The sequence below is a fragment of the Ciconia boyciana genome, chromosome 7 (assembly GCF_034638445.1).
Source record: "Ciconia boyciana chromosome 7, ASM3463844v1, whole genome shotgun sequence".
In the NCBI taxonomy this organism is placed as follows: domain Eukaryota; kingdom Metazoa; phylum Chordata; class Aves; order Ciconiiformes; family Ciconiidae; genus Ciconia; species Ciconia boyciana.
Window position 1 is genome coordinate 53,414,526 of NC_132940.1, and position 20,026 is coordinate 53,434,551.

At 44.3% G+C, this 20,026-nt stretch overlaps 1 protein-coding gene across 1 annotated transcript in view; it reads left to right on the plus strand.

Annotated features, from left to right (window-relative positions):
- The first annotated feature begins 297 nt into the window (after window positions 1-297).
- The window catches only part of MB21D2 (Mab-21 domain containing 2), a 65,410-nt gene continuing 45,681 nt past the window's right edge, over window positions 298-20,026 (plus strand). Inside the window, exon 1 of the mRNA XM_072868040.1 lies at window positions 298-757. Within this exon, the coding sequence (XP_072724141.1) occupies window positions 547-757 (211 nt within the window). The 5' untranslated portion in view covers window positions 298-546. The remainder of the gene's footprint in view (window positions 758-20,026) is intronic.

Consider the following 20,026-nt stretch of genomic DNA (forward strand, 5'->3'; position numbering starts at 1 on the left):
AGGAATAAGCGCAGAATGCCTCGGGAACATGTGGGAGGAGCAGAGTTCCCAGCCGGTTATTAATCCACTTGCAGGACAAGGCTTTTGCTGAAGTTTAAAATTAAATTTAGATTAAAAAAAAAAGGAATTTTATCCCGAGCCAGAGGTCCGGCTCCAGCCTCGGCACCCGCCCGCCGTGACGCCGGCAGAGGAGCGACCCCCCCGCGGCCCCGGCCCCGGCAGCAGGCGGTCCCCGCTCCGCTCCGGCCCGGCCCGGCCCGGCCCCCCCAGCGCGGCGCGGGCGGGCGGCTCCGCGGTGCCGCGGGCGGGCGCGGCGCGGGCGGGGGCTCAGCCGGCGCGGCCGCTTGTTGATCGCGGCGGCCGGCGCCGCTCCGCGCCTCCCGGGCCCCGCTCCGCTCGGCGCCGCGCAGGCAGACCCGCGCCCGGGCTTGCCGCTGCGCTGCGGCGGCGCTTGCATTCTTCCATTGCAACATTGCAAACCCCTCCTTTTTTTTTTTTCCCCTCTCTCCCTTTCTTTCCTTTTTTTTTTTTTTTTTTTTTTTTTGCATGAAGATGGCGGCGCCTCTCGCCAGCAAGGCAGGGTCCGCCGGCACCAACAGCAAGCCTCCCTTCCCGGAGCTGGATTTCCGATCGGGAGCCAGGGTGGAGGAATTGAATAAACTCATCCAGGAATTCACCAAGCACGACCAGAGGGAGTACGACGACCAGCGAGCCCTGGAGATCCACACGGCGAAGGACTTCATCTTCTCCATGCTGGGTAGGGCAGGGACCGTGCGGGGCGGGGGCAGCGGCGATGCCGGCCGGGGACGCCGGGGCAGGGCTCCCCGGCGGTGCGGCACCGGCAGACCCTTTCCCGCGCCGCGGGCGCGCCGGGCTGGGGGGTCCGCGGCCGCAGGGCGGGTCTCACCCCCAGGAAACTCTTTTTTCCCGTCCTGTCCACCTAGCCTTTAGCAGCGGTGTATTTATCAGCACAGAGCAAAGGCTGGGTCGTAGAGCTGGCCGGTGCCGGAGAAACACGCCGAGCCAGCAGGGCTGGAGGCGAGGCGAGCCCGACCCTTTATTGTTTTTCCCCCCAACTATCAAGGCTGTAGGAAACACAGATATTTTTTTCTGGACCGCTTATTTTGGTTATTAGCCCGGCTGATGCTTATACAGGAGCATCCTCTGAACTGCGTTTCTTGCTTAGGTTGCAAAACTTGCGGCGAGTGGAGCAAGTCACATTGTCGCGGGGGAGTCCTCATCTGCGTGAAACTTTGAATCGCGGACAGGGATCCCTAAACCAGGGGGAAACGTGTTGGCCCTTGCAGAAATCACCTGGGCTCTGGCATGACTAAGGCTTCTTAAGATTACCAGTTGGAATGACTAACAACTCTCATTCTCTAGGTAGTCAGTTCCTGATAAATATTTACCTTGTTTTGACTAAGAAATCACTCACACAAATGAGAGCCTTCAGGATACAAAAGGATGCTCTTTAACATGCAGGTTGGACCTTGAAATCAGTCATCCAGGTTTGAATCAATATCTCAGACATTTCTGCATGTAAAATAAGGACATGGGTAACAGCAGGTGTGGCCAGTGAATGGTTCTTTGTAGCTCAGAGGTACACATACACCCTCAAAGCGTATTTGGCACAGACCAAGTGTATGTACACATACATACACATGTACACTGTGAATCACCTACATCACTTTTCTCATTCAGAAGCACAGAGCTATCCTATTGCAATAATAATTATTTTCTGTATTGGGGGGGCTAATCACTATAATAGACCACTTCCTCTATAGCCATGAACATACCTACACTCACAAAATGAGAATCTACCTGTCCATCTGGTTATCTTGTAAGGTACCTGGGTAAGTATAATTGCCTGCTGTGGGATTTGCACAATTTTGAGTGTGTATTGCTTTTTCACCAAGGGCTGGACCGGATATAGCAGACTAAATTTAGCTTGAGAACAAGGACAACAAGCTGAAAAGTCAGTAGCATGTATATTTATAGTTGCTGTTAAAAATATTTTTCCCTTCCTGTTTAAAAAAAACCGATGTGGTGAAGCCACGGTTGCATCAAAGCCTGTAGGATTTTTGTTATTGAAAACCTGATCCTGTGGAAGTCATCCACTATTATGATCTGATAAATTCTTCAATCAGGGCTTTAAATAACTGTCTGAGGAAGCGGAGCTGGATGGGGTGAAGCAAAGAAAAGTGGAAAGAAAACAGCCAGAGCAGCAGTTCTGGGTGTGTGGCTAGCAAGTGGAGAAAGCTTTATATGATCCTGTTTAAGCATTTCTAGTCTTGGCCGGGGACAGGGACCACAGCATTTCTTCCTGCCTCACGCGGAAGAAGGCAGTAGAGGAAAGACAGAAGAACGGGCTGGAGCGTGCCTTGTATTTTTGCAAATGCACCCTAATGCCTTGCTGTTAATGAAAACAGGGAACCTTAGGCTATTTAGAAATAACGTAAATTAATGTGGCTGTCTTTGTTAATATAAAGGCTGGGAGATGAGTGTTCTTCAGTTTTAAACGTGTAGGCTAAACCCGGGGTTTAAACAAAAGCTATATTTCTGTTTAAGTTATGCCTGGCAATTTTCAATGACACTTGTTTCTGAAAAAAAAGAGGCTTAAGGACCAAGCCCAGGACAGAAATGGGGATGGGATGGTTCATTTGTCTTCATTAGACCCAGAAGTTGTGTTTGTGGATCAGACCCTTCTTAGCCAGAGAGGCTCTTAAATCTAAAAGGATTTAACTTATTAATAAATGGCTCTTTCCCCTGTGCCTGATCCCTCCCCTACGTACTACTCTTATCTCATCGGGTGATGATAGGAAAATTAAACGTAGCTTTCCTGATTTAATTACATTGGTGTGTAACTGGTGGATGAATGGTAGGCGAGGAGACTTTATGCGGATTCTCAGATGTTTATACTCTGCATGGCTTGCCCTCTAGGCCAAATCTTTTCTTTCTTTTTATATTAACTCTTTTTCATCTGTGTTGTCTTGCCCTTGCTATTAGCAACTGAACTCTGGGAGCTCTCAAGAGTATGGCTATGATAAAATTAGGGAGAGGTACTGTTTGTTATGCCTTTGTCCAAAATCTTGTGCACCAAGCATTAGAATGGGACTGTAAATGGTGGGGGAAGTGAGTATCTTCTGAATGTGGGCAATTCCTGGGCATCCCATTCATAGTCACTGAGACCACATATGGTCTTGCTGACACCTTCACTGAAACAACAGGTGTCTTTTGGTGCCTTTGCTGGGTAGCTTCCTGTACTGGCGCTGAACTGTGCCTGGTTGTTACTTGTCTCTTTGACACAGGTATAACTGAGCCTCAAAGGAGGGGAAGGCTGTATTAATCAAGAAAAAGAGTGGAGAAAAGACAGTCTTGTGTTCTGGGCAGCGGGCTGGCTGGAAGTGACTGAGAGACCAAGTCTCTGCCTGCCATTCGTGAAAGGAGCTAATTACTCTCCCTGTGACTCGGTTTTGGGGTTTTTTTTGTGCTTAAAGAGTGATAAAGGAGTATTTTTTTGAGTGATGCTATTACAGTCAATGATGTTTTGATTTTTAAAGCACTTGCTGCTATTGTGATGAGAGGTGCATAGCACTCACATTACAAAACCTTTTAGGGGTACCTGGCCTAAAGAGTATTGTTCCTGCAGTACAAGTGCTTCCAGGAAACTTCTTTAATAAACACTACCTGTCTCTTTCTGTTCGACACCTAAATTAAAAAGTGTTGTAATGCACAGATGTGCTAGGCTTAAAAAAAGCCATATATTATGCTCTTGGGAACTAGAACATTGCATATTAAACAACCCCTTGAAATTTCTAGTGCTATTGCTGCCTCAAACCAGATCATGTTATTAGGGATACTGACTCTTGTGTTTTACTTCTTAACAAGAGGAGAAGAAAAGAAAAGAGCAAGGAGGTATGAATGAATACAGACGATACAAAGCTATTTCCTCCACTTCAGGCACATGCTGGCACTCAGTCATCTAGAGCAGTTTTCAAGCTCTTCAGGTTGGTATTTTGTTTCCCTTTCCTATTAAGACATTTTTTCTTCTCTGTAGAGTTGGAAGAGGGATGCTGAGGACATTTCATACCATTTTCTTTCCTCTCATTGCCCTCTTCCCCCCAAATCAGGGGAAGGACTGGTTTAAATTGGTGCTAAACTAGCCTTTTTTTTTTTTTAAGGCCTCTAGTGTATCTTTTTGTCACTTCAGTGGTTGCATCTCACTTCTGCGGGAGAAGACTGGGGCTGCCCACTAGGACAGGCCACATGTTGGGGATTTGCAGCCAGCTGCAACTTAGAGCTGTTGACAAGACCTCTAGAGAGCTTGTGTCAGCACCTGATACAGGAGAGGTGGTGAGCCTATTCTGAGAGCATTTCCCTTTTCTCTGGTGTCAGCCTGGTGCTGAGCTGGGTGTGCTAACAAGTGTTTGTGATAGAGGCAAGTCTAATAGTGGAGGCAGAACTGGCATCAGCAAAAGATTTCTGCTGCCAATACCAGCTTCCCAAATGAAGTGAGTTACCCTGCTGGGCCCCTGCATCTGTAGCAGGGCTTCCAGCTGTTTCTTGGACTGACAGGCCCCTAAAATATGTGCAGTGGAGGTGCAGATTGCTGTGCTGAGAACACAGGTGTCCTGACAACAGCTTGCTTTTATTAGCATCTTCTACAAGAGAAGCATTTTGCAGTCCTCCCCTGTACCCAAGGTCTGCATAGGAGAACAACATTGGTAGTGTGACTCTGTTGTGTGGGTTCGTGCGGCATTTTTTCTTCCTTTCCCTACCTGGCGTAACTTGCTGATGAAACCTTCTATTGTGTTAGATTTCAAGCATTGTTGGAAGTATTACCTGTTTGTCTGTGATACATCACGGAAATTCTCTGGTTTCTGTTGTGGTGTCGAGCTGATGAAATAGCAACAGGATTGGAGTGATCTCTCCAGGGTTAAGTCTTTTGTGTGTGTGTGCCTTTTCTCAAGAGAGGCCAATCATGATAGGAGCACACTGTACTCTGAGGCCTATGTTAATAAAGGCTCCCTGCTGGCATTCCCTGTGCTGCTGAATGCATAATGCACAGCTGTTAAAAACAACCTTACTGTATTGCAGATTTCATTTCTGGCTTCTGTTAGGTCTCCTCTCCCTGCAGGCCACATGTTTCTGTATTTTTTCTGTATCTGTGGGGGTTTTGTGGTTTGTTTGTTTGTTTTTTTTCTTAAGGGACAGGGTGCTATGCTGGTAAAATAACCCTAGCAAAGCATTGGTAGCTTCTATTTGGTTGTAGCTACCAGAAGTCAACCAATGTCATCTAGCTGGGGATTCTTTCTGTGTAACTAGTTAAAAAGGATTGGTAGCCTCCTCCATCTCTTTGTTCAAAGCAATTGCTGCTCCATGTGTGCAGCGAAAATAGCTTGAAAATCTTTCTCTCAATTGGTTTTAAGATGCTGGTACTTCACTTGCTCCACTACTGTTTTGGAACATTAGACTGTGATGCAAAGTATTTAGTGTAATAGCTAGGAACATGTCCTAAGGGCACAAATTCTCATGGCAGGCTCGTCAGACTGCCCACTGCCTGTTCCTTCAGTCTGTGGAAATATTTGTAAAAGATTTGGGTGAATACTTGCCAAGCCCAATTATGCAATTATGTTTTAAGGGCAATTTTATAATTATAGTGGAGGATGGTAACCAGGATACGTGAGTTGTTGGGTTTTTGACTTTTCCTTTTTTCTTCCACATGACTTTGCATGAATGCTAAAACATTCGGAGCAATTCTAGTCAGAAACCAGTTGTTCAACTTTCTTTTAGGCAGCTGGCTGTTTTTATAGGTGAAGCTAAATTAAAGGCAAATACAACATTACTCAGGAAGGCTGGAGGACATGTTTTATTATAGCTTTGGTAATTTATAAGATGGATGTGTACTCAGAGCAGCCCATAGGCAGAGTCCAGTCTAGAGGAGGCTCAGGATGTAATGGTCTTGCCTGGACTTCTCAAAGGGAATCTCCAAGCTGTGCAAGTTTTTTTGATACTTGGGATTGTCTTTCTTAATTTTTATTTGACAAATGCCAGGTTTCTGCTGGCTTTAACCATCTCCTGTACAGCTAAAACTTTTGCATCTTTTCTTGGGCCTTGACATGTACACTCTTGCCCCTGTGTACGTCCCAGTCCTTTTTCTGCAAAGATGGTTTTCCCAGGCACATCTCTGAAACCCTTCGCTGTGTTCCCTTCTCTGTCCAGGTCAGACCCTAGCTGTTTGTACTCTCCAAGATCGGTTAAGTGCAAAAGTGCCAGGAAGAACTGTGGTTAAGGCCAAGAGATTAGCTCTCACCTCCACTCAAGGGGGCTTCAGTTGCCAGGGCTGCTTCAGCATCACGCCGTGAACAGTGATTGAGATGACAGCTGCACCTCCAGGCATGTCTGTGTGAGACCCAGTGGTGGCAGCTGCAGGTAGAGGCTCTGGCATAGACCTCTCAACTCTCTTTGAGTCTAAGAAAAATGACCCGCCGTTGAGTCCATTACCTATGGCGGGGTGATGCCAGTGTATGAAACTAACCTGAGAAGCAAGAGCTGTAGCTCATTTCCTATGAAAAGAGAGGCTCAAGAATTGAATGCATTATGTAGGGTGACATACCTCCCGAGCCAGGTTTTCCTTTAGCAGCTTACAGCTGGAATGGGTTAAGTTCTGTATCCTAAAAGAAAACTTAATTCTGCTCATCGGTAGCTTTCCTTGCTATCCTCTGAACAAGGAGATAAAATTCACTGAGAGTAACAGTCCATTCATCTGCACAACATACTATATTGCATTTAGACTTTCTTGAATTTGCCTGTCTTTGCAGTATGAAACAAGCAGTAGAGTAGATGGAGTTCTGGGGAAGCAAAGAAGGGTATCATCTGCCCTGCTTTTTCCCTCAGAAAAGCAGAGGGCCTATCATGGGAGCTAAAGCAGAAGGCAGCTTTGGATGTTGTACTCACAGAACTTTCCCTTATTGAGAAAAGAGGAGTGTGTCTGCATGGGAGCAAGGGTGAGAGAGCTCAAAAATGACCTTTAGGTGGATGTCTCAAGTTATTTGCCCAAGACTTGTTCTGAACACTAGTAGTGTGATGTGAGTTCAGGAGACTGAACTGTAGCTTTATTGGAACTTGCAACCATACTTCATAGGTTCTCCATCCTAACTGTGGATTTTATATCCAGTGAAGGTTTATGACTTCTGTTAGCACAAACCTGTCTTACTGTCTGACTAACAAAAATATAAGGGTTGGCTTCTTTTTTTGCTAATGCAACTGAAAGGCAGCTTATGAGACATTCAAAATAAATCTTTCAGCAGCAGCTGATGTTCCAATTGACAGATGCTGCTATGGATTTTGCTCTCTTTAATAAAGAGACCTCCACTGTTTGCTTTCATTTTTACCATTCTGTTGCATTCCCTTTTACTGCAAATAGCAATTGTCCTGGACTGAGTGGATTAATCTGCGCCTTAGTACTTCAGCCAACCTGACAGGTCCCTGAATCATGTACTTCTGCATTAGATAAACTTTCTGCAGTTCTTTCAAAGCATCATTTCAGTGACTTTCTGTTTGTAAGGGAATCAACATGTGCTGTAGCATTCAGTTTGAGGAAGATAGATTCCCTTCTCCCCAACAAATTTGACTTTTGAGCTTTTAATAAACACTTGATGCTAAGGAAGTTACAACGATCCTGTTAATGCATTATATTTCATCTGTCAGACAGTATGATTTTGATCTAATTTAAAGCATTTAATTAGAAGGTTGTTAATGCATTTTGTTACGAGCATGCTGATGTCGAAAGTACAATTTGCATACCACTGAGTGGGGGTGATTAATTACTTTAAGGTTCATAATATCCGTGTCTTTGAAACAGCAGTGGTAGCTACTTCCACCCACTCATGTTTAGGGCTGTGGGCAGAAGTTTGCACAGCACTGGGTGGCTTCAGCTTGTAGAACAGGAGGTGGGTGGCATCCATTTCACCCTAAGAAAATGAGCCAGGACACCCTAGACCTATGTTCCATTCTGAGCTGCCCCAAAATTTACACAGAGCTGCACAAGTTTCTGAATATAATGATAGATAGTGGGACCTTGGTACTACCAGAAGCCTTCCTCATCTCCTGTGCTTCAACAATCTGTGAAAGGTGGGGTGATGCCAGAATAGTGGAACATCGTGGTGTTACTGTTCTTCATGATAGGATGGTTTAACCATGCAACCCTCTGAGACTGAGGCTGGAAAAGGAAGTCTGTTTTTGAGAGTCTAGCCTCAGAAAGTATTTTAAATAGTGAAGGCAAATAGTTGCTCTGTCATTGGGTGTTGATCTAGTGGCATCGAGATCAAGTACAGTTCAGCCTCTGAGAGAGAGATTACAACCTGACCCAGTTAGGAAGTTCTAGCAAGTAATCTTATTTTATACTGAAGAGATCCCAAAGCAAAATTGGGACAAATTAGTTTAAAGAATGCATCCTGGCCACACTCTGTATGCTGATGTAATTTGGCAGAGTCAGGCAATGCCAAGCAGTAGACGGCAGCAGTTTGGGACAGAAAGCAAGGGAAAAATACAAGACATGGCCAAAGCTAGAAATCCTGCTGGGATAGCCGTAAGGAATTGGCAGAGAATAATTTTTTTTTGTCCAATGTTGCCTTTCTAAGGTCATGATTTAGATGAAAAGTAGAGGTTTGTGTGTGGGATGTTGTTGGTCTGCTTAGATCTTCTCTACTGTAGCTTGCAGTCGGACCATGCGGAATTTCTTCCACCCACTGACGGGGTGAGAGTTCATAAAAGATTTGGTCCAGAACTGCTGAGCACCTAGGGAACACTTGCAGTTGTATCTAGAAATAACAAAGTCGGTTCTTGTTTTACTGCATAGTCTGTTAGGCTGTGTGCTTTTTCTGTTCTAAAATGTCTTAACTCTTCTGTTCATGTTGTAGGATCTTTTGACACTGCTCCACACCTCTCTCAGGGAAGGATGTTTTTATTCAGTGGTGCATATATGACCTTGTTTAGAAAATCAGGTGCTGAGGTTGTGAGGAAGGAGTTGTATTAAACAGCTATCAGAAATGCTAAGACAAACACTGCAATTAGCTTCTGTGCTTTTCCCTTCAGCACTTCTACTCTTTGCATTTTAATGGATCTCTTGAAGAGCTGGTGATGCTTTGGGTGACTCCCCTTGGAAACGAATCCTGTGCTAATAGCTCTGGCTAGGCCTGACCCACAGGCAGATGCTTGGAGATATTTCATGTTTGTTTTGTACCTCACTAATTAATGTATAACTTAGTGGTAGAGCAGCAGGAAAACTGCATTTGCTGACACTTCATGATGTAATGATTTAATCCTTTGTGACACATTCCTGCTGAGTGTCAAAGCTGATAACTCTAATCTCTGTCCCTAGCTCAGTGCGACATAAACCTGTTCTAGAGGGCATTTTGCAGGAGTTTGCAAGCTCTTGTAGGTACTTTGTGACCAATTTGTGTAAACTTTTTTTGTACAGTGCCACTCTTGAATGTGATTGTACAGCATTGCCTGGTGCACTGAGGAATCTGGAGTTGAGTGCAAACAAAGGAGCTAACTGACTGCATTCAAATGAAATAAGGCTTGTCCTGGGAGGAGGGGGGAAATACCCTAATCTCCTTCTAAATACACTTCTTCCTTGCCAGCATTAAGAGCAGTGTGGTTATAGTAATTCAGTGGTGCCTAAACCCACTGCTCTTTGTTATATATTCTGAAGCCTGGGTATGGGTGCAGATCTGTACACAGGGATGGCTGTACAGCAACTCTCCAGTGGTTATTCCTTGTGACAGAACCAGCAGAGCTTGCTTCTGTTCCAGCATGGACAGTGAATTACTGTTTATTTTAAACTATTGGTTGAATGGTATTCATAAAACAATTTGCGGTTCTGCAAAGAGAGGAGGGAATGTCACTGTAACAACACTTCAGGGGCTCTGTTGCCTTCTGTCTCTGAAATTTGCCTTTTGAAAGTTGCATACGGTGTGCTGAATGGCAGATCAGGTATTGATATTGGCCCCTTGATATTAGGCCCTCAAAGCTTGAGTTGCTGAAATGTCCGTATTTCATAGACAGTATGGCAACCATGTGCTAAGCAATCAGTAACTTGAGGAAAATAAGAGGAATGCAAGTCTCTCTGCAAGTGCAGCATGTCTCTGAACAAGCTGCACCTTCTGAATTAAATGCCTGGGTTTTTTTTCCAATGTGCAAGCTGTAATGCACATGTATCACAGAATCACAGAATCACAGAATTGTATAGGTTGGAAAAGACCTTTAAAATCATCGAGTCCAGCCGTAAACCTAACACTACCAAGACCACCACTATACCATGTCCCTAAGCACCTCATCCAAACGTCTTTTAAATACTTCCAGGGATGGCGACTCAACCACTTCCCTGGGCAGCCTGTTCCAATGCTTGATAACCCTTTCAGTGAAGTAAAATTTCCTAATATCCAGTCTAAACCTCCCCTGGCGCAACTTGAGGCCATTTCCTCTCGTCCTATCACTTGTTACCTGGGAGAAGAGACCGACCCCCACCTCTCTACAACCTCCTTTCAGGTAGTTGTAGAGAGCGATGAGGTCTTCCCTCAGCCTCCTTTTCTCCAGGCTAAACAACCCCAGTTCCCTCAGCCGCTCCTCATAAGACTTGTGCTCTAGACCCTTCACCGGCTTCGTTGCCCTTCTCTGGACACGCTCCAGCACCTCAATGTCTCTCTTGTAGTGAGGGGCCCAAAACTGAACACAGTATTCGAGGTGCGGCCTCACCAGTGCCGAGCACAGGGGCACGATCACTTCCCTAATCCTGCTGGCCACACTATTCCTGATACAAGCCAAGATGCCATTGGCTTTCTTGGCCACCTGGGCACACTGCTGGCTCATACTCAGGCGGCTGTCAACCAGCACCCCCAGGTCCTTTTCTGCCAGGCAGCTTTCCAGCCACATCTAAGTGCAGTATTGAGAAAAAGGATCTATTACAATTTCACTGAGCATCAGAGGTTTGTTTTATGTACTAAGTTGTCTGTAAAAGCTTGACCCTGTACCCCCAGTTTTTCCCAATATCCTGTGAATTTTGTGAATGTGCAAAGCATGCAGTTGAGGCAGCAATGGTATACTGAAAATAACTACATTGACACAGGCTTCTAATATCAAAGAATGACTATGTCTGTGCAGTTATTTTAAGTAACTTGGGGAGGGATTAATATGTTCTATCTAAGCACTTAGCAGAACTATTTGCACATTATCAGAGCTGCAGAGTTAAGTTACAAGTTAGTCTGGAAAATCAAAGTCAAAAAAAAGTGATTTTTCATCTTCTTAAACCTAAATTCTGGTTCTGGATACATAAGGCACTCCTGAGTTCCCTTTCACTCCTTCAGCCAAGCTGCAGACAGGAAGTTGAGAGTCATCTTTTTATCTAAGTTGCTTCTTAACAATGCAGGTAAAGAAATCAGTGTCTAAAAATCTGCTCTTATGCTGAGACCACCAGTCTTGTAAGACATTGCTTGCGTATATGAATCACTCTATTGTGCTAGTGTATGTCACTCTGAGTTCTCAACTTCTTTTAACTAACCCTTTCTTTACCTTGAAACGTGTATGTGCCTTTATTTTCTGTCTTACTTTGCCCCAAACAAATAATTTAGGTGGAAAATATTTTCTGTTCAAGGGCAATGATGACAGTGCTTTGGAGTGAAGGAGAGTGCTGTTGAGAAGTGATATAACCTAGGTTTGCAGGTGGAAGTCTCATCCCCTCCTGGCAGAGCTGTTCCACTGTGACAGGCTTCACTGAGCCGAGGCCAGCCCTACTCGGCAAGGATTGTAGGAGTCCTATGGAAGAGATTTCTGTCTGAGGGAGACAGGAGTGTGGGAGGCAAATGAACAAAATCCCCAGACCCACAAAATGTCGATAGACCTGCTGTCGTTCTTAATTCACGTCTGTAAATGGCACTAGTTTCTGCTGTTGTGCACCAAGACAATAATAAATAACAATCCTTAGCATTTATATACCACTTCACAATTTTCAGAGTGTTCAACACACATTAACTAATTCAGCTGAGATGCAAATATTCTGTGAGCAAAGCTACTCTCCTTGCTGCCCAGGGGAACCTTTCATTACAGCTGGGACAGGGCTTTTCTTTTTCCCCTTAACTGGAGCTGTTGGCAGGAATGTTCTATACAGGGACAGTGTCTTTCTTCCTGAACTTTTTGAGCCTTTGCATGTACCCCTGTTTGCACAGGAATTGGACTACTCCCAAGTCATATGTGGTACTGTTAAGAAAATTATGCAGGAGACTTGCCTGTATGATCTGTGCCACAGGTATGCAGACCCACAGTTAATAGATTTGTGGTTTCAGAAGCTATTGAGTTGATGTATTAAGTGCGTCTTTCTGTGCTTGCATAAGGCCTTGGGGGAACACCATCTCGAGTGGACCTCAAGGCTCAGGAGGGGAATAAACATCTGTCAGTTCTAACTATGCTGGATCATCAGACCATGTGCTGAACAGAATTGAGGATGCTTGGTGGATGGCTTTGGTCCATGTTTCACTAAACCCAGCACCTTATTGCGAATGAGTGATTCAGAGCGCTTAAAAAAAATCACCGTCAAAGGTATTAGCAAAAGTGGTTTTAATATGATGTCATAAAAGTACGACTTAACAAAGTTTGATGGCAAGGTTCACTGTATTAATTACTGCATGGAAGAAATGTACAAAGGAAAATTGGGTTACACTTGAGTTAGAATGATTCACAGAGAGACTGGGGATACAGAAGGGTATGGAGGACACTTCCGTTGAGTCACGAGGTTCAGAGTAGACCCCCTTGCTCTCTAAACTCCTGATGGAGCTCAGGTGTGGCTAGGTCCAATCTTAGTCTCAGACTTGGACAACGGTTTATATCTAATGGAAGGAATATAAAGAGTAAGGAAGAGTAAGGAAAGGGGTGTACTCTGTATCTTTGAGCTGGGCAGGATTGGTTCTACTTTTTATTTGCAAGAATAGCATCTCTTTTTAGCATTCCATTAGGGTTACTAGAAGATAAGCATCTTTTTTTATCAGGTCACATAATAACCTGGGTTTAGTGGTTTACCTTGGAAATAACTATTTGGTAGTCGTAAACTGATGCCTGGTGCTATGGAACTGCCCGCATGCCTTGTAGTTATAAACCTCTTTCTAATCCATGAGGTTTAGTTATAACTAGGTGGTGGCACTTCCAGATTGCCTCTTTGTCTAACCTTTTGGTAACTTTCTCTTTTAGAAGTGATGCCTGCAGGTTTGACCTGAAAGTGATTCTGAAAGAACAGTGTAGGTTACAATTTTCGTATAAATGGTTGTATGAACAGGAACACCATTAGCCTCTTAGTGACCTAATTGTGCAGGGAGGTAGCAGCGCATTTTGAGATCAAAACTCTCATCTTGCTACAGCTTTCCCTTCAGCTAGCAGTGCATGGGAGAACAGCATGTTTCTTGCAGGTGATGATTTCTCTTTCAGTGGCTTTGATATCCTCATTTTCTGTTTGAAGTTAATGTGCAGATTGCTAGGTGGCATCACTCAAATTGACTGACTGAGCTGCCATTGTATGTGAAGATGTCTCCAAGACAACTAATTTCCTGGTCAAACAGCACATTGGCTTCTGCCACAAGACATTTTAAGGGAGTTGGTCAGCTGAAGGAGCAAGATATTTTAACAGTTTATTATTAGCACTGTAGCTGCCAAATACAGCTCAGAGTCTAAAGCTGAAAATGCTCCTATTAAACATTGCAAATTAATAGCTTAAAAAAAAGGATTGTGTGATTTGACTAGCAAACTGATTTGTCAGAGAACTTCTACCAAATAATAGGAATTAAATCTCTACCTCCACAGTTCATTTTCTCCAATTGCTATGTTCCTATGGTGGAAGCATAGGGAATTGAGAGACCTATTTTCACTCTTGTATTTTGTTGTTTTATGTCCAGACTTCCCTGCTACATTTCAACTCTGCCTTTTTACTGTTAGCGTGCCATATTTTTTCTAAAATATACCCCAAAATCAAATGTTTGTTTCCATTTCTTTTCTGCTGTAAAACACAGAAAGGTTTAGTGACTCCTTCCTGTTTTGAAGTTAGGATAAAATAAGCTTGAAGCATTGGATTCTTTTCCCTGTTTTGTCCCCTCCTCCCAGTCCCCTTTGTCTCAAGAGGAGCAGTATTACTGGACAGGTATAGGGACTTACAAGTATTTTTCTTTTGCATTTCCGATTTTTTACTTTTCTTTACAAAATACTCCTATGCCCATCCTGTTTCAAAGGACTCGGTCCAAACCAAAATAAAAAATACCCACATTTTTTCCTGCCTGCCTTGCAAGGCTTGGCTGTACTGCCTAAGTGAACAAACCCCACCTTTGTCTTCGCTTTGGAATAAGAAACAAGCAGGCTTGTTGATTCCTGCTGCATTAACTCTATCCTCCTCCCTCACACTGATGTAGTGGTTATCAGGGGGGTAGGGTAGAAGCTGCTTGCTGCTGTTTTCATGAGACCTCCCAGGAGGCTGCTGCAGTGTGGATCTCCTGCACTCAGGCCCCGGAGACCTTACAGCACTTACTCATGCTCTAACGACTGGAGGAACACAAGCAGAAAACGCTTTGTGCAATAGCGGGTGGAGAGAGGACACTGAGGGTGCTACTCTGAGAACACCTGAAGATTTTCAAATGAAAGCCCAGGAGGGACAAGGAGCCGTATCCATGCCCTGACCTCCGTCCCATGGCACATCTGAACCTGAACTCTCAGCTAATAACCCCTGAGCCACTAAGCTGCCTTCTCTGAGCATGCCTGCATGCGCTGGGGAATTTTAGGAATGCGGACTTCGGCATGGTGTGGGGTTGCTGCTGCTCACCCTCTGTTCAGCCAAGAGCTTTAGAAGCTGCAGTGGGATTGGTATTGCCACGGTAAAGCTCCATTGTGGTTGTTTGCAGCACTCTTTAACTAAAGATTTATTTTCCTGGGTAAGGTTCCATTAGAACAGCAGGAGCCAACATCAGAGAGCTGGAGAGAGGCCTCTTCCCTTCCCTGGCACAGCACAGCTTCACCGCTGTCCCTTCACCATCCCCTCTCCCAATCCCTTTGTTTTTAAGGCATTAAAACTTTGTGACTGGGATATCGAAGAGGCTATAGTTAGTGGTGTATTGCCCCAAATTACAGGGGCAATTGATCTAAGGAGGTAAGAGGAGAAAGTCTGTTGGAGGATGGAGCTGGTATCACTGATGCAAACCTCTCTCTTTCGATGTCCCCTCCATGCTAAAGCAACCCCATCTTTAGCCTCCAGCCACTTAAATTGTTCCTGTTGGAGGATGTGGGAGGTCTGCTGTTGACACATATGGGAGGAAGGTGGGAACTAAGCTGGTCATATGGGCCGCACCGCCTGCTTGGCTTTGTCCACAGATCTGTGTCCTGTGTGCCTTTGCTGTGTGTGTGTCTTGCACAGCAAGGCAGCCTGAGTCTGTGGGTTTTGTTTTCTAGCAGGTATGATAACAAGGTGTGAAGGAATGCACTCCTTAGTCCCTGTCTCTGCTTCTAGTGGATAGTAAAAGGTCCTCCTAGTTGCTTTGAAAACCTGCTGACAGAGGAAGGCAATGCAATTTGTGTCCTCAGTATGGCAGAACAACCATGTGCCCAGCATCTCTGAAAGATCCCAACAGTGCATATTGGAGTCCCATCCAAACTGTTAGCATGGAGTTCCTACACATGCAGGCATTCAGTGCCACACTTGATAACTAGGCAGTGATTCAAGGTATTTGAGATGCTAAGTGCAGTATAAGAAGCAGCCTGGACCCAAATGAAAACGCAGTGTGATTCTGTAGGAAAATGTAAGGTTCTTTTTTAGGGTTGTTGCTATTCTGTTCTACACCAAGGAGGATAATGCTCCAGTTTTGCACTACAGTTCAGCATTGTTCTGCCTTATTCCTCATTTCTTGATCCCATCTATTTTAACTGGCAAATATTGGTTGCTTGAGTACCTCCTTTCCTGACCCTGCATCTTCTCATCTAGGTGCTGGGCAAAGCTGTGGTTTGAGACAATCCAGGGCTTGTGTTCCCTACAGAAGACACTTAAAATCATTCCTGGTCGCCTTGCAGCAAATCTATTTCTGCCCTGCTGATGGCCTGGCTTGCAAGCTGAAAATGTCTGGATAGGATTTATTATGCTCTGACCATTAAATTTTAAACTGCTTTTAATGGTAGATGTTAAATCACTGCTGTCCCAGTTCCAAGCTCTGTGCAAAATTTCTGAGTTCTTAGGAAGGCATTTCACCTGCCAGCAGCCTGTGACAACTTTGGTTTCTGAGAAAGACAAGAACAAGTTACAGGGCTGTTCACAGGACAAGCAAGCAGTAGTTTGCTGAGGGACCTGTGTTCTGGCCAACATCCAGGCATCTGTCTGGCTCTAGAGAGCAGAGCCAGGCAGACCTGGTACGGCTGTGATGGGAACGAGAGATGTTTGTATTGGTGTCTGGGTGCAGACACTCCACTGGGACACAGTGATTGAGTGGCTCTGCCCTTGGCTTTGTTCCTCCCTGAATGAAGCATCTTTGAAGCAGCAAGAAAACTGAAATTCAGTGTTTCAGGACTGAGCTGCTTACAGCAAGCTATTTTATTTTTGTACTTGTCTAATAAATACTGAACTGTTCAGTGTTGTCACTCAATGTGGCTTTGTCCCTTGCTGCTAGGAGCCTCTGTATAGATTTCCCTTGAGACTGGCGAAACATAGCCATAAAGTCCTGTGACTCTGTACAATGCAGGCTGCTTCCTTGAGTATGACATGAGATGCACACTCTTCTAGCTGAGGCTGTTATCTGTCACCTTTGCCTGGAGAGCACTAAAAGCACTAAACCAGAATCTAATATTTCTCAAACCACTTAACAGTCTTAAAGCCCTTTTCAGCTACTTGCAAAGGCAGCTGTGGCAGGTGGGCAGGAGATGACTTCCTTGCCAAGGAGAGGGAGATGCCTTCTGGGTTGCATGTCTTTGCAGGGGAAGCAGAGAGCCACCTGGGGTGTCCCACTCTCAGGCCTGTGCATTTCACGTGGCTCCATCTTCCTCACAGTAGCCTAGCACAGGGCTTTCCTTTCCATCAACAGGAGTACTATCTAGTGTGCTTTGCTTTCTTTATCCCAAAGTTGGACATCATACAAAATAGTCATCCAACACTAGGCTGGTGGGAAGTGTTGGAGATCATCATATCAAAAAAGGCTGCAAAGTTTTACAGTATGCTGTGGCAGAGTTTTCCAGAGCTTGTGCTTGACCGAAGCAGGATAACCCCAGTCCTCAACATGGTGTTTAAAACCACTGTTCACAGCAGTGTTTGCAATGATAGCAGCTAGAAGCAAAGCTCTGGACCAGAGTAGCCAGAAGCTTAAAACCATCTTGTATTTGATAATTTTCCTCTTCTGGAAGATCTGTGCTCTCTAACTCTGGGGTTATTTCAGTTTGCTTACAGTGGGAGAGGCAGGCTATCATCAGTAGAGACTGGTGATACTGGACCAGGGGTTTAAGCAAAACCACTTTCAGCAAGAATGCTTTCCCCGAGTGAGTCTGCCTGTCTCAAGATAAATGGAGACTCTGACTTTTTCTCTGCTTATTCTCACACCTGTAGAGTTTGAACAGACCGTTTTAATGTCGCTGCCGTATGGCTTCTTCCCATATTAGAAAGGAAGGTGCTGAATATGGACATCCCAGTGTGCATGCGTCTGTCTGTCTGGACCTGTCCCATCAATTAAACAGGAGCTGATGTCATATGTGAAGGTCAGCTGTTTTATAACCTAATATTACCATTTTTTTTTTCCTCTGGGTTTATTATCTCCCTCCAACCTGCAGCTCAGCACCATCTGGTGCAGGCACACAAGGGAGAAAGATTAGAGGAAAGTAAAGCAGCTTTGTTCGCTTCCCCCATTGCTTCCGATGTACAGAGGAGTCGGCAGTCTCTTACAGTATTGAATTTTAAGTGGTGGGAAGGGCTGGATCCTGTTGGCTGTCTAAGGGAGGGAGAAATAGTCTGTGCTTACCAGCGATCTGTCAGGAAGTGTCTCATGATTCCTAGGGGACTTACTGTGGGCACAGAGGGCTCTTTGCTGCATTTTATTTTATATTTAAATACTCTTGGTTTTTTATGACCTGTTTTTCCCAGCACCCATATTTTCCTTACTTGTAAATTGCCAGAAGCACTCCTAAATGAGGTACACACACAGTGCCAACCCAGACTACAGTCTGCTTTGGTAGTGAAGTGCTGTGAACACCTGAAGTGCATTTACACCTGACAGAGCCACCAGACTGACACACCACAAGCATGTTCTGCCACATGGGGAGACCTTCATCTTCCCTGGTGGCATCTGTCTGCGCAGACCAAGGAGATGCATATTTACTTGGCCAGCCTCAGCCTACGGTGAAAACGCATCAGTTGTTTCCATTTCATAGGCAGGGTTGGATTTGCACCCAAGCTTCACCGTCGCTCCCATCCTCCCTCCCTCTTTTTCTCCATCCATCTGGAGGTGTGATCGCTCTCTGTCCAGACTGCATGGTGATTGTTTTCTGTAAAAGCAAAGCTCTTTTCTTTCCAATAACAAAATGATAATAATTCAGGAATGCTGATCTCCTAGGCCAGCAGGATTACTTGCAAACTAATATCTTGTTGTTGCAAATTTTACATTGGGCTATTGTGAAACAAAATGTCTCTAGCCATAAATAACTATTATATTTAGCTATTTGGAAAGGATGGCTAATTGGTGTGCACTGGTTGGATACAAATATACAAGACAAGTTATGAAAACATTTGGCTGACTGTGATTCATGATATGTTATGTGGCGCTGTATCATAAGGCATTTAATGTGCATATAGACTCTTTTTTGTCCACCTTTTCTTTGCTGCTGTGTAGCATTCTTCTAAACTGTGATTCTGTCAGGTCAAGGATGCTTTGTACAAATTCCTAATTCCTGGAGAGAAGGTAAGCTTGGAGGCTTTTGGGGAGGTTTATTTTTATTTTTACTTTTTTAAGAAAAAATAAAATTAGTTTCTAGCCCCTCCCATTATATAAAGAATCTTGAACTAACAACAGTAAACATTCAAAAGAGGAGGATTTATTTGGCCAAAAGGAGGGAGTTCAGGGTTTTCCAGTGCTTTAGGTTTAGCTCCAGTTTGTGACAGAAAAGCGTTTGTCTCCTTTCACACATGTTCTGATGCAGTTCTTTCTGCTGTAGTCTTTGAAGACGGGATTGGACTTTTTCTTCTTCTGAATCAGTGTAATGTACAGTGTTTCTTCAATATTTGATTCAGCTTTTCCTGTCCCCAGCGTCTTGATTTATACAAGGTTCTTCCTAGGAAAGATCCATAGTAAATGGAGCAATGGTTCCTGCATTTCTTGACAGGTTTGTAGGTTTGTAAAATGCACTTTTCCAAGTAGTGAGACAAACTGAAGTCTCCGCACGTGGCAGTGAAGAGTTAAGAAGACAGATGCACACAACGAAGGGCCTGACTAAGTCACCACAGTCTTCTTAATGTGAAACTTTGTTGCCTTGAACTGAACTTGAAAATGGTACTATAGATTCTCATTTGCAGCTTAACTCTGAAACCAACTGTGGTATGTCCTGTTAATTGCCTAGAAAGGTGTTTTCTCCGCCCCCCCTTTTGTTTTTAAGACCATTCTTGAAGTAATTTTGATCACTCTGTCCACAGCAGTTTACAGCACATTTTGTTTCCTGTCCAGACTGGGTCGGTTTTCTCTATACCTTAGCACTATAGAAGTAAAAAATACCCCTTCTTTGTACTAGCTTGCCACTAGGGAAGACTAGGTCTAGGAGATACTGAAATAGTGGTTGAGGAGGGAGAAGGAAAGCAAATGGAAGGTTTGACTCTTTTTTGCAAGTTTGCTTAGTTGCTTTTAGTGCCCAAAAGAAAAGGAAGGAGGAATATTTTATTATTCAGGTCATAATGTGGCCTTTGCAACCTAAAATGCTCCTAGACTTACCACTTTTGTACTTCTAGTGCTCTCTCTGAAAAGATCTCCCACTTCCCTTTTCA